This window comes from Thamnophis sirtalis, unplaced genomic scaffold (assembly GCF_051295495.1).
Source record: "Thamnophis sirtalis isolate CommonGarterSnake01/CBP01778 unplaced genomic scaffold, rThaSir2_p1.2 scaffold_9, whole genome shotgun sequence".
Lineage (NCBI taxonomy): Eukaryota > Metazoa > Chordata > Lepidosauria > Squamata > Natricidae > Thamnophis > Thamnophis sirtalis.
Window position 1 is genome coordinate 38403921 of NW_028261389.1, and position 25297 is coordinate 38429217.

Below are 25297 nucleotides of genomic sequence, written 5' to 3' on the forward strand. Positions count from 1 at the left end.
GTCAGGCCTGGGGATAAGATCACAATCTGTCCCCACCCGAATGAAGAATGAATGTTGAGTACTATTTTAAGTCTTATGTATTGTTTTATGTTTATTGTTTATACCCCCCTCCCTATTTTATGTAAACCGCCCTGAGTCCCCGCGGGGAAAAGGGCGGCCTATAAATATTAATAAAATACAAATACAAAATACAAATACAAAATAAGTATATCTTTTTATTTTTAGTGCTGCTTTTGTTAACCATAGCTTTGTATATTATTATTATGGATAAAGTTTTACTAGCAATTTTGCGTTGTGACTTTCTCTCAACCAACCTACATCACAGGTTTATTGAAAGATAACAGATATAATGAAAGATAACTCTATGTGAGCTACTTGAACTCTTTATATTACCAGATAAATAAGCATTAACATTTTGATAAAGCTACAAAATTCACATTGCTTATCCTTAATTCACACATGTTTTTTTCATCCTAGGTACACATGTTATGGAAGGTTCTGGAAGAATGGTAGTCACTGCTGTAGGGGTAAACTCACAAACTGGAATTATCTTTACTTTACTTGGTGCTGGAGGGGAAGATGAAGATGAAAAAAAGGAAAAAGAGAAAAAAGACAAGAAAAGTAGGCACTTTTTAAATCCTGTAAATTTATTTTAGAGATAATTACAGATAGTTTGTTGTTCATTTATCCTTTATGTACATTTTGAGGAATATAATTTTATAATTCACTGATACTCCAGTCATTCAAAATAAATTTAAAAACAAAATTAGAATCTTTTAAGTATCTGAATTATTTTAAAATAATGTTCCAAACTAGTTTTCAGTTTGTCAGCCTGTAGAATCAAGTTTCACTCTAGTGTTCTTTTCAATATCACTAAAGTAAGATGTGTTCAGTGAGACAAGTCAGATAATGATAAACATGACAGAATAATTATTTAAGAAGTCTAAATAATAAATCTTGAACCATACTTTAGCATGCTGTATTCATATTCACTGTGATCATACCAGGGATTTATTCTGCAGTAGTAATGGACAATGATCAATGTTATAGAACAACCCTTTGGAATAACATGAGATTATGAGAAGGCTACAAGAAAAGAACAAGGACAAAATTGAAGCAAGGACAAAATTAAAATTGCATACTGTTTTATTAAAGTTGATTGGATTAATCAGATGGAGAAGCAGAGAAATTATTGCATTACAATTAAACAATCAGAAATGAATAGCTACAATACCTTGTAATTGGGGTTTGATCAATATATTTTAGCAATATATCTGAAATCTTGTAAGTTTAAGAATGACTTTAATTGCCCTCCACTGAGTTTTCTTATCACTTCTTCAGAAATTCTGTCTCTGAATATTTTAGTAGGCTTACTACATTAGTTTATATCTATATTTATTTTAAACAGAATTAAACATTTTGTTTAGTATTGACTTCTATACATACAGCATTGTTCTTTATTCCTGAAAATCATTATATGGTCCAAAAAACATTCACATTAGATTGTTGCCAGTTATTCTGAAAGAAAATGGTTTTTAGCAAATTAATAGGAATAGATATCTCAGTCACATAAATCATATAAAGTATTTACCAATTTCTGAAAATGTTAACTTTTTTTGGTTTTAGGTAAAAAACAAGATGGTGCTATTGAAAATCGTAACAAAGGTAACAATATGACTTATATTTTAAAAATTCAAAAATATGTTAGAACAGCAACTTTATTAGAAACAATCAGAATGCCACAAAAATGTGTCTAAGGCTAAGCTTTCAATTTCTCCAGAATTCTTCATTAGGTTTTTAAAAAGGGTAAAGTAGCATTTTGAATGAATTCTGTGGAATTCAAAAGCTTGCACACTTTTTCAGGGTATTCCAGTTTGTTTCTAATGAACAGTTTCTATTACTGTATTAATTTTTTCCTAAAAATAACTTCTATGCAAAATGCATCTTAATTTTAAATGTCAAAGATATGATTTACGATAATCTTAAAATGACAATATGATATTATGATAGTATTAAAATTACAGTGTGAGTGAACAGAACTAGTAGAACAATATTTTAAGTTGATAAAAAATACTTGCCTAACTTGTTGGTTTACATGCTATTTAATAATGATGAGCAGAATATTTTATTTTTTTAGTGTTGTGCAGATAAAACTTTGTGAAACATACAGTAGCTCTTGAGACAGTATATTCAGTGCAAAATGGATTGCACTGAGTATTTATAATTTTAGACAGAGCTGTTTGGAGTTGGAATCATTCTGTTTTAAAAAGACTTCCAAGATATACAGATAGCTTGTTTTTAAACTCAAAATTCATCATATTTTGTGCTTAATATGATTTGAAATGAAATGTTATACACATGCCTACTGGAAACTCTGGAAATTTAAACATATATTTTTGATTGATTGAAGATTGAAGCTTATTTCTCTCAGTAAGTGTTAAAGTAGCTCCCCTTAAAACTGTACACAATTAATCTCATATCTTTTATATTTACTCTAGATTTTCTGGAGCTTATTTAATTGTATTTTTACATTCCCACCTGGTCCAATCATAAATAGGTGAACTGTCAGGCCATTCTGGCCAATGATGTTTAGAATTCTTCCTAAAAGATAGGTACCCTGAAATTACCTATACACCTGATCATTTCCATGCCCAAGCCATAAGATTTTGTTACATTCAGATTTCAGACCCAACAACAGAAGTAGATTATTCAGTCAGTTGATGAGATTTTGCTATATTCCGAGGTTGTATTTGGTTGTTTTGAAATTTATGATCTGTTCCTGAGCCATAATAAAATTTTCATTCAATTGTCTTTTTATGAATTTAGCAAAAGCTCAGGATGGTGCAGCCATGGAAATGCAACCTTTGAAGAGCGAAGATGGTATAGATGGAGATGACAAAAAAAGAAATAATATGCCTAAGAAAGAGAAATCAGTTCTACAGGGAAAACTTACAAAACTAGCAGTTCAGATTGGCAAAGCAGGTATGACTCTTTAATTGTTATGTTTCTGCAGAGAATAAAAACCATGGATTGGCATTATTGTGATATAGAGAATACAACAGACTAGTTAAAATAGATTACTTGGGCTTGTCAAACTAATGTTATTTAGTGTTTGCTGACATTTCAATTTGTGCTGGTGTTCGTGTAGTTGAACATCAGCTAAAGTTAACACCTTTGTTTAGGTTTGATTTACAGTCTTTTCACAAACTGAACTCTGGAAGTCCAATGTTGTCTTAATGATTCTCATTGCAATGTATTGAATTTGCCATCACCATCAATACTCTTCATAGGTACCATAATAGCTATTTTACTAATTTTTAATAAGAATTGTTTTAGGGCATCATAGAACATTTAGAAACCATGTTGAATTAATCAAAATATTTTGAAAACATATCCTTTTCTTACTTTTGATACTCAAAACAATGTTCATGGAAAGCATGTTGTTCCAAAACAGTAGCTATTCGAAAGCTTTTTATCTTTGTTTATTCTAGAGGTGGCAGAATTAGTAGCCATTGACAATGTTTACATTCCATAATTTTCTAAACAGTAGTTTAGAGCCATAAATAGTCCTGTATATCAATACTTTTGATGGCAGTATCAATAATATTAATTATGTACTGTGTACTTACTGTCTTACTGTCCTTTTCTCTAAATAAAACAATCTCAAATGTTGTAACCTATGGGAGTTACTCTAATCCTTTCATTATTTTACTTACCTTTTCTGCTTTTAGTTTCAGCTTTAAAATATACACTAAATTTGAATAGATGTAATATAACGGAAGAGTTTTATTTTCAGTGTTTTTTCTAATGAGCAATACAGAATTTTCCTTTTTCTTAACTGCAACATAATATTTTGACATTCTCATTGAGGTAAGACCTAAAATTCCAAAACACATTTCTGGATCAGTCATTACCAGTTCAGGTCTCATTAGTATATATGTGATTAAGATCTTTTTGTACTATAGATTTTGGCACTCTGAAATCATATGTGCCATTGTTCATAAAATTCTAGACTTCCAAGAGATTGTTTTAATATCTTCACAATTTTACATTACTAAGGCACAGATAGAGGATAGGTAAGGCTTGACAATAGTCTATGTGAAAAAGATCTGGGTATCACTAAATATCCTTAGTGATAACAAGTTAAAAATGAACCAGCAATGAGATATAGCTATTGAAAAGAAAATGTTATCTTGGAATTCAGTTTATAGGACCATAAAATCCTAATCACATGCAGCTATTGGTTCAGTTTGTCAGATACCACTTGAAATATTTTATCTAGTTCTGGCACTATAATTTTAAAAAGGCAATGATAAACTGGGGGAAATTCAAAGAAAGCTACCAGTGGTGAAACCTGCGCATAATTATTAAAGAAACTGGCTACATTTAGACTACAGAAGAGATGACTGAAAAGGATATATGACAGTAATTTTCAAATATCGGAATGGTTGTCACCTAGAAGAGGAAATAGACTTATTCTCTATTATTTATAAAGCCAGAACCATATTTGATGGGTTAAAACTACAAAGAATTGGTGCAGGTTATATGTCAGGAGAAGTTTCCTGACTGTACAAGTTTATCAGCAAGTAGAACAAGTAACCACGTGAAAAAAAGGTGAGTTCTTCACTGAATCTTTAAAAAGAGTCTAAATGGTAATCTGTTAGTACTTTACTAAATTTGGCATTAAGGGGTTATACTAGATTGCCATTAAGGTACCTTCCAATGCTATGAATTGGTGAGACTTATAAACTAAGTCTCTGAATGCTATTTGAGACTGTTATTTATATGACAAATAATTAACTAGGTCTCTTTTCTTCATGAAAGGGTTGCTGATGTCTGCTGTCACAGTCATCATTCTTGTATTATATTTTGTAATTGATACCTTCTGGATCCAGAAACGTCTTTGGCTTGCAGAATGTACACCAATATATATTCAGTATTTTGTGAAATTCTTTATCATTGGTGTTACTGTTTTGGTTGTGGCTGTTCCAGAGGGTCTTCCACTTGCAGTAACTATCTCGCTGGCTTACTCTGTAAAGGTATGAGCAAAGAATGTGATGTAGTGTTTGCACTGTGTATGCAATTACGCACAATTATGCAATAATTATGCCATAATTAAGTATAGGAATTTTCCCCCAAGGAACTACTTCAGCAATATTTGTTTGAAGTGGTTATTTAATAGCTTATTTCATTTATTTTCAAATTTTCTATGCCATTTGAATGAAAGATTACAAATGGCTTACAGCTTGGGCAGTACCACAAGCAAAACAAGATAGTAGTCAATCATTACCAAAAGCAACAGATCAGAATTTAAATGTGAAAAAACTACCACAAACTTTCTCATAGAATTTGTTAAATAATGTTTGCAATGTAATGTGATGAAATTCATTTTCCAGTAGAATCAAGGGAGGGGTTATGCGTGGGTATTGTCACTCTGCAAAAAAAGCAGCATTTGAACTGCCTTCCTGAATATTAACAGGAAGGATGTATCCTCCTTAATAGGGTGTAGGTGGAAGGAACAACAAGAGGATTTCATTCGGTAAAGACTATCTCAGAGAAATGTTATTTCTAAGTAAACATTGTATTCAACTCCCGAATGGACTGGATTTGCAACATAGCTTTCCTAGCAGTATATATTGGGTAGATTCTACATGGTGTAACTGGTGTCAAAAATATTTAAAATCAAAGCTGTTTAGAACTTTATACATAATAGCAAGCTTTTTGAATTGATAGGTAATGCAGGTCCTCCAGTAAAGATAATTAGTAGGCAGGCCAGGCAACTATAGTTTATATTAACTTTAAACATAGTTATAGTTACAAACGATATTAGCATAGTGGTGTCTAGGGCATCCACATGTAGACTGTATTTCAGTAATCCAAGTGAGAAGAGCATAAATAACCATTAGTAGTACTCTCTGCTGCAAGAATGGTCATAGCTGACACTTCAGCCAAAATTTAGCAAATACTTTCCTGGTCACAGCCTCCATCTGCTGCTGTACAAGTATTAGAGAACTCCCAAATGGGGAACTGGCTCTTTCTGAGGGAACAGAACTAAAGATGGAACAGTACAGTATGCTACACTTCAAAGAAAAATGTTCAGAAATGACTTTGAGAGTTCCCCCATCATATGGTTTTTTGCCTTGCTTAACCCCTAGTGCATGTAAGTCCATTTCAAAGTCTTATGTGCCTATCTAGTAATAGAATGTGATGAGGACTTCAGAGATAAAACGCCTAAGTGGAATTTGATGAAAAACATTTCATCTTAAGAATGAGCAACGAGACAAAGGAATGTTAAGTTGCAGAAAGTGCTATCAAAGCCAAAGGATACAGCCAAATATCAGAACACAGTGCATTACATGAACAGATGGCAGCTCCATGATGGAGGTGGGCATGAAGGAGAGCAACAAGCAGAAGCAGTCTGTATTATTCATCTGATCTAATGGCTGGCACTCTTGCAATCTAGAATTAAATATAAATTTTACCTGTTTATTTTTTTTTATAAAAGATATGTATGGCCATTTATCTTAGAGCACAACTCTTGGCAGCGCACCCTAATAATAAAATTACAACCTATTTTTTTTAAAAAAAACCTTTAAATGCCCCTGGTGTCCCATTCATCTCCTAGGATGATGCCCCCATAACTAACTTTAGACTCCCACCACTCTATCCCAGTGGCTTCTGGAAAACTAAAAGACTGGGAGCCTGCCAGATTCTTTCCAAATGTTACAAATATGCAGCCTACTCCTTTATTTTGTCTGGTATCTGCTGGAAAACCTCCACATTTGCGTTCATATAAGAAATTCAACTTGGGAAATATAGTAACAAATACTTTTTAAGAATGCCTTAATACTGTTCAGACATGATTTTGTCCTTTTTTGAAACAGAAAATGATGAAAGATAACAATTTGGTCAGACATCTGGATGCTTGTGAAACCATGGGAAATGCAACAGCCATTTGCTCAGATAAAACAGGAACCCTGACAATGAACAGAATGACAGTGGTCCAAGCATATATCAGTGAAAAGCATTATAAAAAAATTCCTGAAGTACAAGCTCTTCCCGATAAAACCTTATCATATCTTGTAACAGGCATCTCTGTTAATTCTGCTTATACTTCCAAAATCTTGGTAGGTATATATTGAAAAGACACATGCTTTAACATTGAACATATGTCAATCCAAGCTAAGTATTAGTATTTTGTTAATTAAGTATATTTTAATCAATGTTTGTGTAAAACTACTTAAATTTAACTTGTTAAAGATAAATCTAGTGAAATTCTTTTTAAATATTTGTCATATTACAATATCTGTATATTAACAAAACATAATTAAACTTACAAGACCTTTCTTGTAATTAATGCTAGTAGTTAAGTTCTCTTGACTTTAATGGTGTTGGAAATAATCATTAAATGTAAAATGCTATGTTTACATTTGCTCTTCAAAGGTTAATCTGTTTTAAATTTATAAAGCATAACCAAACTTTATTTTGGGTAATATAGAACTAATGATCATGTAAAGTGATCTTAGCTTTATTTACTTATTAGCCTGCCCTCATTGTTTTTGCAAATCAGTCTTTTGGTTTCTAGCCTGGTGCTTAACCACTAGACCGTCTATTAAAAGATGCAAACAAATGTATATAGCATATTCTTAGCATAGGTAGAGGGTTTTTTTTCAAAAACTGGGTTCTGCAAATCCCTAGATGTCTGTGGCCACTTAAATGGGTTCTGTGGAGCTAAAACAAGAAAACACGAAGTAAGGGTGAGTCCCTTCAGAGAGTTTATTTCCCAATAATCTGCACAGGACTAAGGGGAAAACAAACTTGAACATACATAGCCATCTGATCCCACCTCACTGCTGTTCTCAGAAATGTTTGAAGGCAATTTGTCAGATGATTTTAAGATGTTCTAGAACAGGGGTGTCAAACTTGCGTTGTAGCGTCATCACGTGACGTATTGCAACTTTTTTCTCCTTCACTAAAAGAGGGGTGGAGGTAGCTGGCATGTGACGTATCCAGCCTGCAGGCTGCAAGTTTGACACCCCTCCCTGTTCTAGAATGTAGAGAAAAAATGAAATCCCCTGTTATAGAGATAGATTAACAAGATTCATATTACAAGACCATATACAGAGAAATGCCTTAAATAACTCACCAAACCAGATATAATCCATGTTTGACAGTTGGCAAATTGCTGCAGCCCCCATCCTATTTTACATAGACAGCAAAAACAATTTTATTGAAAACCCATGAGCATGGTCAGTGAATTGAATCTTACTTGCTATATATGTCAATTCATGTACATTTCCACAACTACAAAAGAACATTTGTGGTAATATAGGATTATGTTTTTAGATCGCAATAGCTTCTAACAGTTATGTAATTTGATCTAATTAAAAAGATCTCATGAGGAAAACTGGGATATAAAAACCTAAAATAATAGTAGGTGTATGTGTATGGCTTATTGAAGGGTGTGTGGCTTATTGAGAAGTTATCTCTATCTGAGATTAAAATACACATTTAATATTGCACGTGGACAAAAATGTCAAAATAGTTTTTTTAAATTAATTTATCTGAGTCCCCAAAGGTAACTAAATCTTGAAGACAAATTACAATTATCCCACTGATCTTTTAATATTCTACAAAATATACTCCATTTTAGCTTCTGTAGTGTGTTTCTTGAGAAATGGGCTTTCATTGAAGCTACATGTAAGGCGTTTAATTTAATCACAGAATTCATAATTCATAAACTATTTCCAAAAGATTAAATCCTAAATTATTGTGGCTTATTTTTCTTGAAGCAAATTCCTAGTCAAAAAGATTGCATTTTCTTTCAGCCTCCTGAAAAGGAAGGTGGCCTTCCTCGCCATGTTGGTAATAAAACTGAATGTGCCTTGCTGGGATTCCTTCTGGATTTGAAACGAGATTACCAGGAAGTTAGAAATGAAATACCAGAAGAGGCACTCTATAAAGTCTACACCTTCAACTCTGTTAGAAAATCTATGAGTACTGTGTTAAAGAACTCAGATGGCAGTTTCCGGATCTTCAGCAAGGGTGCTTCAGAGATAGTACTTAAAAAGCAAGTTATATTTTCTATTTGGAAATTCTTTGTATTTTTAAATGGTATTCTCTGGCATTTAAATAACTCCATTATAGACATTTGATTAAATATGTGAAAGGGTATTTGCTGGTATTTGAACACTGTATTTGTAACTTCTCAGTAGCCTTTCAAACTAGAATATATTCTATTTAGAATATTTGCTTTGTTGATAATGTTGAACAAGCAATCTTCAAAGTGGATATAAGGGTGTTTTTAATCTGTATTAGCAATTGAACACTTTTGTTTGACATGATGTGGTATTAGATTAATTCATAAATGTATCTTTTAACAAAGTTCCTTAATTTTAGAAACAATTAAGCCTACCTTGGCCATTCCTGAAAGAGGGGATATTCCCAGGACCTTTTAAGAAGGCTCTGTTTGTTCTCTCCTTAAGAAACCATCAGTCAATCCCACCTGCCTGGACAATTTTTGTCCAGTTGTTCATCTTCTTTTTAGAGAAAGTAGTAGAAAAGGTGGATATTTGGCAGGTGAAATAGATTTCCTGGATTCCTTTCAGTCTGGATTCAGGCCTGAGTATAAGACAGAGACAGCCTTGGTCACACTTATAGACTATCTCTGGTAAAAGCGGCCTTCAATACCATCAGCCATGATGCCCTTTTGGGCCAGTTTCATAAGATAGGGCTTGCTGGCGCAGTTTTAAAGTGGTTCAGCTCCTTTCTCTAAGATTACTCAGTGTTGATAGGGATTAAAAAATTGGTGTTGATAAAAATTCCAACCCTGAACTACTCACTTGTGGCTTCCCACAAGGCTCGGTACTCTCTACTCTTGTATTTAACATCTACATGAAGCCACTGAGTGAGAGCATCCATCACCATGAGTTGAGAGACTATCAATATGCTAATTATACTTGATTCTACATTTCTACATGTGGTAACCCAACTGATGTTGTCTCTGTCCTCTCGTGATGCCTGGAGATTGTGGGATCCTTGATAGGAGACACTGGACTTCTGTACACTGGCAAGACTAAATGGGTTTAAGTGCACAGACCCTCAAGATACTGCACTTTGTCATCTCTGGTTCTTGATGGGGTTGTATTTCTCTGTTCAGAACCAGTTCACAATTTGGAGGATCTTCTGGACTCATGTCTCCTGCTGAAAGAGCAGGTAGCGAGGTGTGATTAGGAGAGCTTTTGCCCACTCTGGTTTGTGCACTAGTTGTAACCTTTCCTGGATCTTGACTCTGTACTCAGCTACTCAAGCCCTGGCTATCTCTCGTCTGGACTAATTCAATGCACACTACATGGGGCTATCCTTGAAATCCATTCAGAAGCTTCAGTTGGTGCAAAATGTGCCAGTGAGACCAGTTTTTGGAGCCCTAGTATGGCTTATATTATACTGCCCGGTGAACTACATTGGCTACCGGTCTGCTTCCAAGTGCAGTTGGTTATGACCTTTAAAGCCCTTAATGGCATTAAGTCCAGGCTACCTGATGAACCATATTGTCCCACTAAGTCTTTCCCATCCTACTCATGCTGGTAGAGAGGGCCTACTGCAGATTCTGTCGGTCAAAGAACTCTGCCTGCCAGGTTCCAGAAGAAGAGCCTTCTCTGCCGCAGCACCTGCCCTTTGGAACACCCTGACCTCCGGGATAAGATCTGTCCCCAGTCTCCTCTAATTCTGTAAGAGCCCAAAGATCTGACCCTGCAAGTTGACCTGGAGACTCAATGGGGGAGTTCACCTCTGGAAGTGGCTACTGGATTAATAGCAGACTCAACCACCACCCAGGCTGCCCACTCATCCATCTTTTTTTTTTTTTTTTTTGCTAATCATATTGATGTGTGTGCTTTGTTTTCTTTCTTTTTTTGATTGCTAGTACTATGAATTTTATTATTTACTGGAATTACTGTTAAAAAATAATGGCATTTCCTGGGAAGCTTTTATCAGTTTAGCTCTTGAACAGTTTCATTATTGTGCCTTATTTATAGAATCTTGTAGTTAGTAATAGCTGTGAATATACTGCACAGAGAGAAAAATACATTTTGAAGGCTTAATATTCTTTTATTAAAAAACATTTGTCAAATAGTGCAATAAATGTAGCTCCTCTTGTTTGAAAATGATGTTTTATACTTACAATTTTATACTATCTACCATAGTCAATTTTGACTCTTGGTGATCGCCTGGACCTTCTCTTGGCTAGATTGCCTCCTTCCTAAGGCTTAGTCACCCAGTTTGGCTTTGTGCTTCAGGTGGGACTAGAACTCACAGTCTCCCAGTTGCTATCTTGATGCCTTAACTGCTACAACAAACTGGCTCTTATGTCTTAATGTTTTTAACCTTTAGACTATGCATCAAAATATTCCTACTTAGAAATCTTCTAAGTTCATCCCAAACCATGTTAACTGCATTATGAATTCATAGTGTTTGCATTTTATCCTTTTCATATTTTTTTCTAACATTCTTCCAATTTCTCTTCATCACTAAACCCTGGTACACATTTTTCACACATTGTTCAGTGGAGTTAAACAAAATTTCCATAAATTAAAAGCATTTTTTTAAAAAAAAAAACTTATTAGGTATTGGGAGTGAACTTTTTGAGTTGGAAGAGATTTCATTGACATTCAGAGCCTTGAAATGGGTTGTATTTTTTGTAGGTGTTTCAAGATACTAAGCGCTAATGGTGAACCAAAAGTATTCAGACCAAGAGACCGTGATGATATTGTAAAAACTGTTATAGAACCTATGGCATCAGAGGGACTCAGAACAATATGTCTAGCATTCCGAGACTTCCCAGCTGGCGAACCTGAACCAGAATGGGATAATGAAAATGATATTGTCACTGGTCTTACATGCATTGCTGTTGTAGGCATTGAAGATCCTGTGAGACCTGAGGTAGGGCAAAATGTCTTTCATTGTGGTTTGAGGATTTAATAACCATTGATTTAAACTTGTCTTCCAAGCCTTTCTGGAAATGAGTAATAGATATTCTTAGTACTGTTTTTGGAAAGTAGATGAATTCCCACATTTCCTTTGTTCTTTATTTAAGAGTAGTGATTGAATAATATTCACTATAATAGGTGTATGTATATATATATATATATATATATATATATATATATATATATATATATATATATATATATATATATATATATATATATATATATATATATATATATATATATATATATTTGCTTAAAGTCACAGAAATAGGTTCTTACTCATTAGAATAATTCTGAAGCCATTTCTTCAAAATGCAGATGTTATAATATGTTTTGTGCTATATGATGTGATTGGTATAGTTTCATTTTTTACATCTGTTGCCTAAGAACTAGGTTTTGCCACAAATTCTTTGTGTATCAATTAAACAGTAACATGCTCCAGTATTTTTATTTTACTTGAACCTCTTAGTAAGTCAGCTTTAGAGTAAGCATAAAATCTTATACTGAGTAACCAGAGGTGGGTTCCTACCAGTTCGCACCTATTCGGTAGAACCGGTTCGTCAAATCTACGGAACCGGTTAGAAGAGGTTCCACCAGTGGACCTGGAAAGCAGGCCACACCTACAGAAGAGGTTCCAAGAATTTTTGAAACCCACCACTGTGAGTAACATAGTCAATGAGCTGACCGTCTCATATGTACCAGGAGTTGTATTAGTGCCCTTCTAAGATGTTAAGTTGCAATTTCCAGATTACTTACTTCAGGGATTGATGGGAGCTTAATTCCCAAACATTGGGAGGATATCAATTGCCTAACTGTGACCTTAGGAACATTATAGTCACACATCACAGTTAATGTATATCTTTAGGACTTGAAAGAAGAAGTTAGGGATACATGATCATAGACGAAACCTACGTGGTCACTAGGAACTGAAAATAATTTAATGGCACATGATGAAATATATGTAAAATATATCAGCATTGAAACTTAAATAACATAAAATTATTGACACATACATGGAATTAAACCTTAGTATTTTAGCCAAAAGCAGGTTAACTCTTTTTAAATTAATCATTGCTGAGAAATTACTACATAATTAGCTTTTCCCTCTCCTTAGGTACCAGATGCAATTAAAAAATGCCAGCGTGCTGGTATAACTGTCCGTATGGTTACTGGTGACAATATTAACACTGCTCGTGCTATTGCATTAAAATGTAGTATTTTGCATCCTGGCGAAGACTTCTTATGCCTGGAAGGCAAGGAATTCAATAGACGAATACGTAATGAAAAAGGAGAGGTGGGTATGGTTAATATTCTTTTTTTGACTTATGAAAACTTAGTTATGAAATTAATCTAAGCTATCTTTACAGATAGAACAGGAGCGAATAGACAAAATTTGGCCAAAACTTCGGGTACTTGCAAGGTCTTCTCCCACTGACAAACATACACTGGTGAAAGGTAAATACTTTTTCTAACAGATTTTACAGACAGCTTTTTGGTCAATCGGTTCTTCAATAGCTAGAAATGCTCTTGAGAAATAGAAGACTATATCTTACTATGCAGTATAAATATTGGATTTAGATAGACATTTATTCAGTTTCAGTAAATGAATGGATAAATTACTGAAATTTGTAACAGTATAAATATGTACTATTATAACAATATAAATATGTACTGTTGTAACAAATACTTGTTGTTTTTAGGAATAATCGATAGCACAGTGTCAGAACAAAGGCAAGTTGTAGCAGTGACTGGTGATGGAACCAATGATGGACCAGCGTTAAAAAAAGCAGATGTTGGCTTTGCTATGGTAAGGAGTTTAACAAATATTATAATTGTTACTAATAAGTGCTTTTATAAACTGAAATGTCTGTGATATAATGTTAACATTATATTGAAGATTGAACAAAATTAGCTTACATATAGCAGTGGGCAAAGCAGGATTGTAGCTTCCTGTGTTCATTATCCTTCTCTGCTAAGATTACCTTGGGATAATTGCACAATTAATGAGGAGGTCCAAATTTGATGTCAATATCCTTGTATGTAAATTTAAACAGCACTTGAGTTCCACAACTTAACTGTGTCTGTTCAGAGAGAGGCTAAAAATAACAAAATATGTTTTCAATTTTTCTTGAGAGTAAATCTGAAATTATATATAATTATTGATGTGAAGAATGTAGAAAAATGTTAGATGATATATGTATTCTGTTAAGTTATTAGTTGAAATAGGTACAATTTTTGGAATATTTCTGAGAATACTAAATGACTGGGGAGGGAATCACAGGATCAACTTAAAACTGGAAATACTTTCACAAAGATAACCATTTTAAAGTTTGGTGTAGGGTTGTAATGTGTTCCATCTTAACTTTAAACTCATTGAGTACATAATTCTAAGATCAATATTCTTCTATTTTCCTTTGCTTTTTGTAATAACGGGCATCTAAGATAAATGTGGTCCTTTATTTATTATAATTTGGTGTCAGTTATATTATTTAGCAGGATAATAAACAATCAAATGATTCTCAACACCTTTTTAATAATGTGGAATTGGGTAACTTTTTTTTCTAAGGAGTAGTCAGATAGTCTTTCTGATTCTAAGAAATCAGGTATACCTGTGAGCGCTTAAGTTGCAGGTACTTCCATTTCATTGTCATGCAAATTTTGTATAACATATTTTCATTTAATTGAGGCACTGAGGAAAACAGGCAAGCTTGTATTATTGCATATGATATTAGTAACAAATGTCTTGTTCTGAATAGTTAAATATCATCTGTTTCTCAAATGATTTGTCAAAGTTTTAAGGAACCACACCTTGAATCTAAAACATACTGCACACTGCCTCCTTGACCTAGACTATGAGGAATTTAATTAGTATAAATTAAATTCTCAGAAGCTGTTCTCCTGTGCCATCTACTGGCTTTGAGGGTTATCTTAAATTAGAAGTCAAAGCTACTTAACATAATGGCCATTTTTTACTTTTTCAATTAAGCATGAAATGTGCAAAATGTTAACGAAGACAGAGAAATCTTTATGTAATTCTCATTATACTATAAAATTATTATAGCTGAAAAATGGCACATCATTTTTAATTCCCTTCCATTTCAGGTAGTCCTTGACTTAATGACCAATTTAATTGCTTGGCATCTGGCATGTATTTTATGACAATTGCACTGTCCCAGAGTCATGTGATCATCATTTTAACCTTCCCAGCAGGCTTCCAACAAACAGAGTCATTGGGGGAAGCCAGGTTCACTTCATGACTACATAATTCACTTAACTGCAGAGATTCACTTGGCAAAACTCTGGCAAAAAAGGTCTTAAAATGAGGTGCAACTCATTTAACAACTGCCTTGCTTAGCAGTGGAAATTTTGGGTTCAATTGTGGTTGTAAGCCGAGAACTACCTGTAGAAAGAAATTCAATATTTTCAAAAACTCTACGATATTGTAGTATTGCAGTTATATACATAGATATATTTAGCTAAGCACCACTGAATTCAGTTTTTACGATAGAATCATCAATAAGATTTTTCATAATAGCTTCCACGGCAGTTAATCTTTTTGCATAAATATTGATATTATAATATCTACTTTAAAAAAGTGACTATGACAAAATAATTCTGAGCTTCCTTAAATTTCATGCTAATGGGTATTTTTCCACTATTCAAGATTTTAAAAGTATACTAAAGAAGAAACAAAATTATTAGCTCTAATCCAAAGTTTTCAAGAATTGTTTAATTACGCCATGTAATTACTTCCATGGCAATTTACAATTCACAAGGAATTGTATGATAGCAAATAAATGGATTGGAAGAACAAATAGGAAGGAACCTGCCCCTACTCTGTTCCTTTGGATAAATGGCCGCCCATAAAGAAAGTCTTCTCCTCCACGCTTGGCAGACAGCAGGAAGAATGACATACCTCTTTATTCTTCCTTATTTTTGTGACTAATAACAGATAGGGGGGTATAAAAGTAAGTAGTATATAATTTTGGCTGTCATAATATTCAAGGATCATATGTAATTTTGTTTTGTTTTGTTTTTTCTCTTTCAGGGTATTGCTGGAACTGATGTAGCTAAAGAAGCTTCTGATATTATTCTTACAGATGACAACTTCTCAAGCATTGTTAAAGCAGTTATGTGGGGGCGAAATGTGTATGATAGTATCTCCAAATTCCTTCAATTCCAGCTTACTGTTAATGTAGTAGCTGTAATTGTTGCTTTCACGGGAGCATGTATTACACAAGTAAGTATTATGTATTCATTTGCATGTATTGGGATTAAAACAGATTGAATCAATGCAGTTAATTTTGAAAGTGATTTCTTATTTGGTAGATTTATGTCTCACGTTTCTCCAGGAGTTCATCAGGCTCTCAAATCTCCTTATCCCATAACAATGTTCCTATAAGAGAGCTGGATTGAAAAAGAGTAACTGCCCAAAGTAACACAGTGATGATCCATGGCTAATATAGAACTAGAAACTGGATGGATTTTTCTAGTTTCAGCTTAACTTCTTAATCACTACATCACAGTTTAAAGTACAATAATAAAGCCTGATTGGTAATATTAAATGTTAGATAATTTAATTTCTTAGGATATTTGTGATTATATTAGAAAACATGTTAATTTTTCAGGACTCTCCACTTAAAGCTGTACAGATGTTATGGGTAAATCTCATAATGGATACCCTAGCTTCACTTGCTTTGGCAACAGAACCCCCCACAGAAGCACTTTTGCTGAGAAAACCTTATGGTAGAAACAAACCTCTCATCTCACGGACCATGATGAAGAATATTCTGGGTCATGCTTTCTATCAGCTTGTGGTTGTCTTCACACTGTTGTTTGCTGGTAAGAATATTATAATTTAAATCTCTGGTATACAGTACCTTCTGAACCCTGCTTGCTTTATTGTGAGCATTTCTTCAATATTTAAAGAAATGCTAAGGGACATTGATATGTTAATAGAATGTTAAAGGAGAAAGACATGTTAACAGAAGACTAAAGCAATGTTTACAAAAACATGAATTTGAGTGGCATTTTGAGAATATTTATCTCTTGTTTGCAGGTGAAAAAATATTTGATATTGATAGTGGAAGAAATGCACCTCTTCATGCTCCTCCTTCAGAGCACTACACAATTGTGTTTAATACATTTGTGATGATGCAGCTATTTAATGAAATAAATGCCCGAAAAATTCATGGTGAAAGGAATGTATTTGAAGGCATTTTCAATAATGCTATATTCTGTACTATAGTCCTTGGAACATTTATTGTACAGGTGGGTAGATTTTTTAAAATAATGTCATGCAGAATTTGGAGGGTTAAAGTTTTTAGAGGCCAATGATTGCTGTCTGTATAATTAATATTAGGATAGGACACCCCTTGATAAGTTCAGAATTTCTTTAAATGGAAAACATACCTGTGTGTATCTCATTAGAAGATTATTTGATCTGTGCAAATGAGGTTTTATCATTGATAGTATGCTTACAAAAATATGTTTGTGTTATTGTTAATTTTAATATTTCTGCTAAAGATGTATATGTTCATATCACACTCATGTTGGCTTATAGCAAGCTTGAGAATTAGAATGTGTTCACATAATAAAAGCCATCATGGTGCAGTGGTTTGAATGCAGTATTGCAGGCTAACTCTGTCCACTGCCAGGAGTTCAAATTTGATTGGCTCAAGGTTGACTTAGTCTTCCATCCTTCCAAGGTTGGTAAAATGAGGACCCAGATAGTTGGGGGCAATATGCTGACTTTGTAAACCACTTAGAGGGTGCCATAAAGCACTATGAAGAAGTATATAAGACTATTGCTATAATTTGGTATTATAAAAATCAAAAGTGTTAATAATTTATCTTGAAACACAAGATAGGGTTATTTATAACATAGCTATATATTATAATTATTTTTGAAAGACTTCCTTCAGGTTTTCCTTCAATCCAAGGAAATCATCTCCGTGATGGAGCCCACTTGTGAAACCTTTTGCCCCAGACATAAATAACCCTGGAAGTTCTGGTGTAGGACGATATATTCTTCTTAAGTAAAAACTAAAAAGTTTATATATTCTGAAGGGAAAGCAGATAATGTTTAGAAGTTGACGATCAGTTGTGTATGCTAGAAACATAAAATAATGGAAGGAACACAGCTTGTCTCATTTTGGCCTAATGTCTATACATTTGTTAATATGATTTGAGAAGAGTAATAAGTTTTTATAAAGTCAATGTTATCTGGAAGTACACAGTGAAAATTGGAAGCTATAGAAGATAACCTTGGATTTGTGAAGCTTAGGGTACAGTAGAAAACATCTTTTTACAATGGACAGCAAAATGGCAAGCCATTCCAATGACATATGTCCTCTGTCTACTTATGAATTGGTTCATGTAATGGCTAGAATTACAATCTTTTTAAATACTTACTGAAATTCTATCATAAAAGCCAATACCTTCATTGTTTAATCATTTCAAATAGCTAATGCAATCATTATTTTTCTTAACAGATAGTTATTGTACAGTTTGGTGGGAAGCCTTTCAGTTGCTCAGAGCTTACAGTAGAACACTGGTTGTGGTCAATTTTTCTAGGCATGGGAACACTTCTTTGGGGCCAGGTACGTAATACTACTTTTGTAGTTCAATTCCTCAAATACCAAAGCTTGTGTTTTAGAATGCATTTTACTCAGTATATGGCTTTTTTCACTGTCATTAATTTTCTCATTGCTGCTCTGCTATTGCTGTTTTAAACTTTGAAATTTCAGAATAGTATATAGAAAAGAAAGCAAGTAATACAATCTTATCATTATGCATCCAAATGCATAGAAGTATTATGCTGCAATATTGACTAGCTACGATTTGTTTAATCCCTCTCCCAAAAAACAGTGAAAAACTTTAAGCTAGCTGTTTTTTATTTGAACCCTTTAAAGGAAGGGCGACTGAATCTGTCACTAATTCTAAAAGGGAATTTGAACATAAGGGAAAGTTTTCATAAATGTGTGTGTTTTTTAATTTCCCATTGTTATAGTTGATATCAACAATTCCAACCAGTCATTTGAAATTCCTTAAAGAAGCTGGCCACGGAACACAAAAGGAAGAGATTCCTGAAGAAGAGTTAGCAGAAGATGTGGAAGAAATTGATCATGCTGAAAGAGAGCTAAGGCGTGGTCAGATCTTATGGTTTAGGGGTCTAAACAGGATACAAACTCAGGTATGGTCTTGTAAAGGTAGGAAATAGGGTTGAGGACTTGACATTTCCTCATTGTTCTTAGTATTGGTTTGAATTGTAGTCATAAAATGTGTGACTGAAATCTTTATATGGGAAAAGTATTAGCTGTTTAAACCTTCAAATTCCTTCTTTACTTCATCACCAAATGTGCTTCTCGCCTCTTTACCTGCTCTATAAAAGTGCCTTTTTTTCTTTGCTTTTTATGTGTTGTAGATGGGATGCTCCTTTCTCTTGTTCTCTCTCTCTCTTGCTGAGCAAGCTGTCACAATCTCTGATTCCTTGCAGATGGATGTAGTGAATGCTTTCCAGAGTGGAACTTCCATTCAGGGGGCCCTAAGGCGGCAACCTTCCATCGCCAGCCAGCATCATGATGTAACAAATATTTCTACCCCTACACATGTAGTGTTTTCCTCTACCACTACTACTACTACTACTACTTCTGATTCTACTACTGTGGGGTGTGAGTGTGTGTTCATAAGTGCATGAAATTAACGTTTCCTAATTCACGCATCTAACGTTTCATTCTTTCCTTCAGTCGTTAAATTCATCATTAACGTTTTTTCACATTTTTACCTTCAAAATACCCCCCCTACCTTTTTCAAGGGTCACAGTTCAAGTGGAACAATTGAAACAATTCTATACAGTAAAAACCTTTAACATGCACATAATACCTTCATACTTGCACAGAAGAGACATTTTTGAAAAATATTTATAGTAATAGCTACAAATATTTGAGTATATGTCTTGAAGTCTCTAAACAAAAAGGTCTACAAACTTGTTTAATGAAATGCTTAAAGCTGGCCCAAACCAAATATGTTTAATTCATGTTTATTTCTGTAACTTCAGAATAATTTGTAGATCATGTGGGAAAGGGCTTTAATTTGCAGCAGCAAAAGTAGCAGATAAATTTTTCACTATTTTATGTGCTAAGCTCTTTCCAGAATTAACAGTATTTAAAGTGAAAATACATAAATTGTATTTTATGCTATAAATACTAAAATGGCCTTTATGTTAAAAAAAATGTGTGATAATAAAAGCCTTGTTCAACTCTCCCAACAATGCCATTGAAATGACATTAGCCTTTTGGAGACATCCTCATAGTCAGTGGTAATGTTTACAGGTAAGAAAGTCTTCACTGACAGGCATGTTATTCAGAATGTCACATGATGACCATTCCATCATGTAATGCCTAAGTGGAATTGCAATATTTTGTTATGGAAATATATATATAATATGCCATTCTATAAAGAGGTTACGTTCATGGCACAAGTGAAAAAGAACTATAGAGACAGAAATAAGAAATAGATCTGTTCCATCTGGCTTCTAATGGGGGCTTTTGATAGACATTGCTTTCCAAAAGAGACTTTAATGTCTTTGGATTATAATTTAAAGTTCCATTTGAAATAGTAGACATACACAAAATATAGTGCATATAATATCAGACTTAAGTTAAATATTCTGAATGTAGGTTGATCATACACTGGGTTTCATACTATTGTTTACTATGTAAACATGAGGACTATTCTGGATTACTTATTATAGATAGTAAAAGCCTTTTTCCCTTTTATTTATAGTCTTTGTTTTCTTCATTATTAATTGTGGTGTTAGCTTCCTTTCCTTACATATTCCAACTTAAATATTAATGGAAATGTCCTGTGTTTATAGGATCTTTTCATTAATATTTGTAAAAAGCATCTTTCTTACTGTTCATCAATTTTTGAAAGCAATAATTTGAAATGCCTCACAATTTACTTCAATTACCTCACTACAACCACAGTTTGGGGCACAAAATGTTGGAGCTCTTTTGAACAGGGAGAAGCTATAGAGCAGAGGTGTCAAACTCAATTTCATTGAGGGCTGCATCAGGGTTGTTTTACCTGGGGGGAAGAGTGGGTGTGGCCAGAGCGAGTCACTCATGTAGGGGGCACCTGTGGTGGCTTCAGAGCTTTGCCAAAGAAAATGGGCTCCCAAGCTCCATTTTCAGCTGCGACGGCCTCCTGCAACCCTCTGCCGCCCTCTCAAGCTCCGTTTTTGCTGGCAGAGGCAACATGGGCCAGTCCTTTGCTGTTTTCAGAGCAGCCCCATGGACCAGATCAAAGCATGCTGTGGGTTGGATATAGCCCCTGGCCTTGAATTTGACACCCCCGCTATAGAGTGAAGTTGGGAAAAGAACTAGAGTTGTTTATATCTACAGCAGCTTCAGCATTGACTCTATTGGCATATGAAGGATATGGGAAGTCTTAATTGAGCAAATACCAGTTTCAGAAAAAATCTGTCTCTTTTTGTTTCATTACCAAAACTAGATGACACCATCAGTTACTTACTTTGGTAATGAAATGTCTGTAGGAAGAGAATCAACCTCACAAAACACCAAAAACCAAATAAATAAAAATGTTTAGCTAGGCTTGTGCATACCATTAATTTTAATTTGATGAGACATATTTATTTTCTAGTGATGATCTAGAACTTACTGTATATAAAAATGGCAACTGGGATATTTGAAGCAAAAAGCTTAAAATATATCCAAAGGTATTTAAAATATGTTTGCATAATTCTGAGTCGGCTCATATTTTTGTCATTTGAGCATATTTCTATGAAAGTATTTTATGTGACATATACTCAAATATTTAGATTAAATCCAGCATTTGCATAGCTCGAACCACAGTTCCCAGCATTTGTTTAAAAAACAAACTAACTTAAAATTCTTAAAGTCCAGCTAGTAGTCTATAATTCCATATTCTAAAAGTCTAATATTCATCTGTCTTTAAAAGAGTAGAATTTATCAACTGATTTAATATTTTTGACATTTCATATTAATTATAAAAGTAGATAGCTTCAATTTTGCAGCTTGACATTTTGAACCAATTTTTTTTTTTTTTACATTTATTTCTGTTATAGCCTGAAAGTGCTGTTCGGAAATGCTCTTCATTTTTATTTTTTTACAGTTTATTGCAAGTTCCACTGCATTGTATAAATTCAATTCATTCATCTTACCTATGTGGATTCAACCTCATAAACATTCCCCTAGGGATAATATTATTAAACAATAACATTTGTGCTTTTCATACTCACAGATTCGAGTGGTGAATGCATTTCGTAGTTCCTTATATGAAGGATTGGAAAAACCTGAGTCCCGAAGTTCAATCCACAATTTTATGACTCATCCGGAGTTTAGAATAGAAGATTCTGAAACTCATATTCCACTTATTGATGATACTGATGCTGAAGATGATGCTCCAACAAAGCGCAACTCAACTCCTCTTCCACCATCACCCAACAAAAATAACAATGCGGTTAATAGTGGAATTCATCTTACGACAGACTTCAGTAAGTCTGCTACCTCTTCATCCCCAGGGAGCCCACTGCATAGTTTGGAAACATCACTCTGATTGTATGCTGAATGTTAACACACTAGCTGCATTTAAAGAAACACACTGAAACTGGGCTTTCTCCCTCACTACGATGGACAAGATGGTATTCTTGTCTCGGACTTCAACAAGAAGATAAAATTGTACGAATGTAGATTTATTTTTTTAAAAAGAAGCTTTCTGCCAGACTTCAGGGTGCTTTTCTTGGGGAGGGGAAAGTGGGAGTAATAATGAACTCTGACAGATAAACAGTAACTTGCTTATGTGTCCTGTGGATCATTAGCTGTACTTAAGAATGGCCCATAAGAATGTCTTACCTGAACTTATGTTCTTAATTCCTTTGATGAGAGGGCTGGATTGGGCAGGAGAGCCCAGGATCACCAAATTTATAATTTTCATTTCTGCTCTTGGCTGTTAATAATTTGAATTATTTATGTTTATAAATAATGCAGATCTGTTTACAAGGTTTGTAGATACTTTTTTGTTCCTGTTCAGAGATGGGAAGTTTCCTTACAAATGATGTAGAAAAAAATAGTCCATCAAATACTGCTGTATTTTCAGGAAAGGGTGTTTCTATTGAAACTGTACTAAAATTTTTGTGTGCAACTTACCTTGTTAAATATTGTAGATAAAACTGCTACTACTAATAGCCAAATAGGTAACACTAATGCTTTGGGAAAAAAAGAGCAATGGTGTTCTAATGAAGTTATGGCCTCTGTCCTAATTAGTTTCTTAAACATTTACTACTTAATGGTTTTGAAACAATTGTAAAAAAAATTAAAATTCAGAACTCGCTGAACATGTTCAGAATTTAATAGAGGATTGTTTAATGCAGGACCTATGATGGAGCTTGCTTGAAATATTTTTGTTATCTCAGGCAAAGTGGATTAAATCAAAATACATCAGAACTTTGCTCCTTTTTGTTTTTGTCTAGAAACAGTAGCTTGGTGAACTGTGAGTGGAGCTGTTTATTTTTCTGACCTAAATATCTTTATAGCATGAAGGCTATTGGTATTTGGAAAGTTATGAATAGTTACCATACACTGTTTTGAAATTCATTTGAGTTAAAATAAATCACTCCTTTTGATAAAATAAATATGCGGCAATGGTTTTTATAGAATCCAGCATCTTTATAAATATTAGGTTTTGGTGGCTTCACTAGATGCTAAAGAACAAAGACTGTGGACTGTTTCTGATTTTATGCAGAAGAGGTGCTCTGGAATACATGGAAGTATGAATACAACATCTATCTGTAACACTTTAAAGCTGCCATGCAGTCCAAGGAAAAAAAAAGTTGTAGACAGGTTTTCTTTGCATTCCTGCATGTTCCAAAACCCCTGTTCCTGATCTGATCTGAAGCACTGCACAGTCCAATCCTCATTCACAAGAGTGAGAGATAGAAATAAATCACATTAGAAACTTTTTCCAGTCTAAAAGAAAATATGAATAAAAGTATGTTCTCCAATATGCCTATCTTTGATAATTTGTTTTTCTTAACCAATAATTGAACATGTCCATTTTTCTTTTTGTATTTATTATCAGTGTCTAGTTTTAATTTTTGCATTCTGATGATTTGGGTTGTATTCTTTCTTTTTGCCAGAACAGCCCAATAGAATAAGGATAAATACCTTACTGAAAATATAGGGCAGGTAAGGAGAAACATGTTCCTCTCTGATAATATTTTTTCTCAATCATGACAGAATAATTTTCTACTCTTCAGAATGATCTACTTATATATATATTTTTTCTGAAAGAGATGTATATTCCTCATAAGAAAACTTGGAATATGTCTGCTGCTAAATCAGACATTAACTTGTCTGGGAGCTGAGCTAACAAAGGAAGAAGGGAATGCATCTTAAATTTAGTATATAATATTTAAGCACCTCAAGAATATGATAGTTACATCTGTGAACATTAGCTTGTTTTCTCGGGAAGCAATTTCAGACATGTGTAATGTTACAGCTAGATTTTATCGTTCAGATTTCAAGTAAAATATACAGGGATTCAATAATGGTTAATTGTCCTTTCACTGGACACTGTATCCATCCATAAGGTTTTGCATTTTGTATCCAAATATCAACCATTCATTTTCTAGTTGTTTTGTCCTTTATCCTATTTAGAGAACTTACTATTTATGCCGATATAGTAATTATTTTCAGATTCTTATTTTGTAAGTGGATAAGAAGTATGGTTTGGAAAGGTAGTATTTATGTAACTGGGAGAATGATGTAATTGCAACGCATATTGAAGAATGAGATGTAATTGTTCAAACTTTCTCAGCTGTGTATGATTCATTATAGTTGTTATTTTTTAAACTTGCTATTTGGAAAGATTTTCTTTTAATGGTAATCATCATTATTTGAATATCCAAACTCTAGAGTGAATTCTACAGGTCATACCTCAAGGAGAAATTTAATTTACTCACAAATTAACTTTTTCAATCCTGTTGACTGCAGTATATTGAGTCTTAATAGTAAGTGTAATCTAATACCAAGGATATTTGTTCTATAATTTTACTACTATGAAAGCAACATAATTTCATTATTTATTAAAGTAGTTATTACTGCTTTTCAATTACTGACCCCACATTGCTTTTCCTGGTTGTAAGGCTTACTTTCATTTTGCTTGATGTAACTTAAATAAATAAATACGCTGTTTATCTGTCTCTGGATGGGGACTGAAATCTCTGAAAATATTTTACTTGAAATACATAATTTTATTCTGAA

At 33.6% G+C, this 25297-nt stretch overlaps 1 protein-coding gene across 6 annotated transcripts in view; it reads left to right on the plus strand.

Annotated features, from left to right (window-relative positions):
* The window catches only part of ATP2B1 (ATPase plasma membrane Ca2+ transporting 1), an 86275-nt gene extending 60978 nt beyond the window's left edge, over positions 1 to 25297 (plus strand). For 3 of the 6 annotated variants that reach the window (XM_087723361.1, XM_014063149.2, XM_014063148.2), the window contains exons 6-22: positions 478 to 621; positions 1627 to 1665; positions 2827 to 2982; positions 4825 to 5039; positions 6885 to 7127; positions 8829 to 9070; positions 11703 to 11940; positions 13105 to 13284; positions 13358 to 13445; positions 13691 to 13797; positions 16039 to 16230; positions 16619 to 16832; positions 17050 to 17261; positions 18485 to 18592; positions 19003 to 19185; positions 19489 to 19575; positions 22278 to 25297. In XM_087723361.1, coding sequence (XP_087579487.1) covers positions 478 to 621; positions 1627 to 1665; positions 2827 to 2982; positions 4825 to 5039; positions 6885 to 7127; positions 8829 to 9070; positions 11703 to 11940; positions 13105 to 13284; positions 13358 to 13445; positions 13691 to 13797; positions 16039 to 16230; positions 16619 to 16832; positions 17050 to 17261; positions 18485 to 18592; positions 19003 to 19185; positions 19489 to 19575; positions 22278 to 22592 — 2963 coding nt within the window. In that variant the 3' untranslated portion in view covers positions 22593 to 25297. Of the gene's footprint in view, positions 1 to 477; positions 622 to 1626; positions 1666 to 2826; positions 2983 to 4824; positions 5040 to 6884; positions 7128 to 8828; positions 9071 to 11702; positions 11941 to 13104; positions 13285 to 13357; positions 13446 to 13690; positions 13798 to 16038; positions 16231 to 16618; positions 16833 to 17049; positions 17262 to 18484; positions 18593 to 19002; positions 19186 to 19416; positions 19664 to 22277 lie in introns of all 6 variants that reach the window. The other 3 variants (XM_087723362.1, XM_014063151.2, XM_014063150.2) reach the window with 3 other exon arrangements.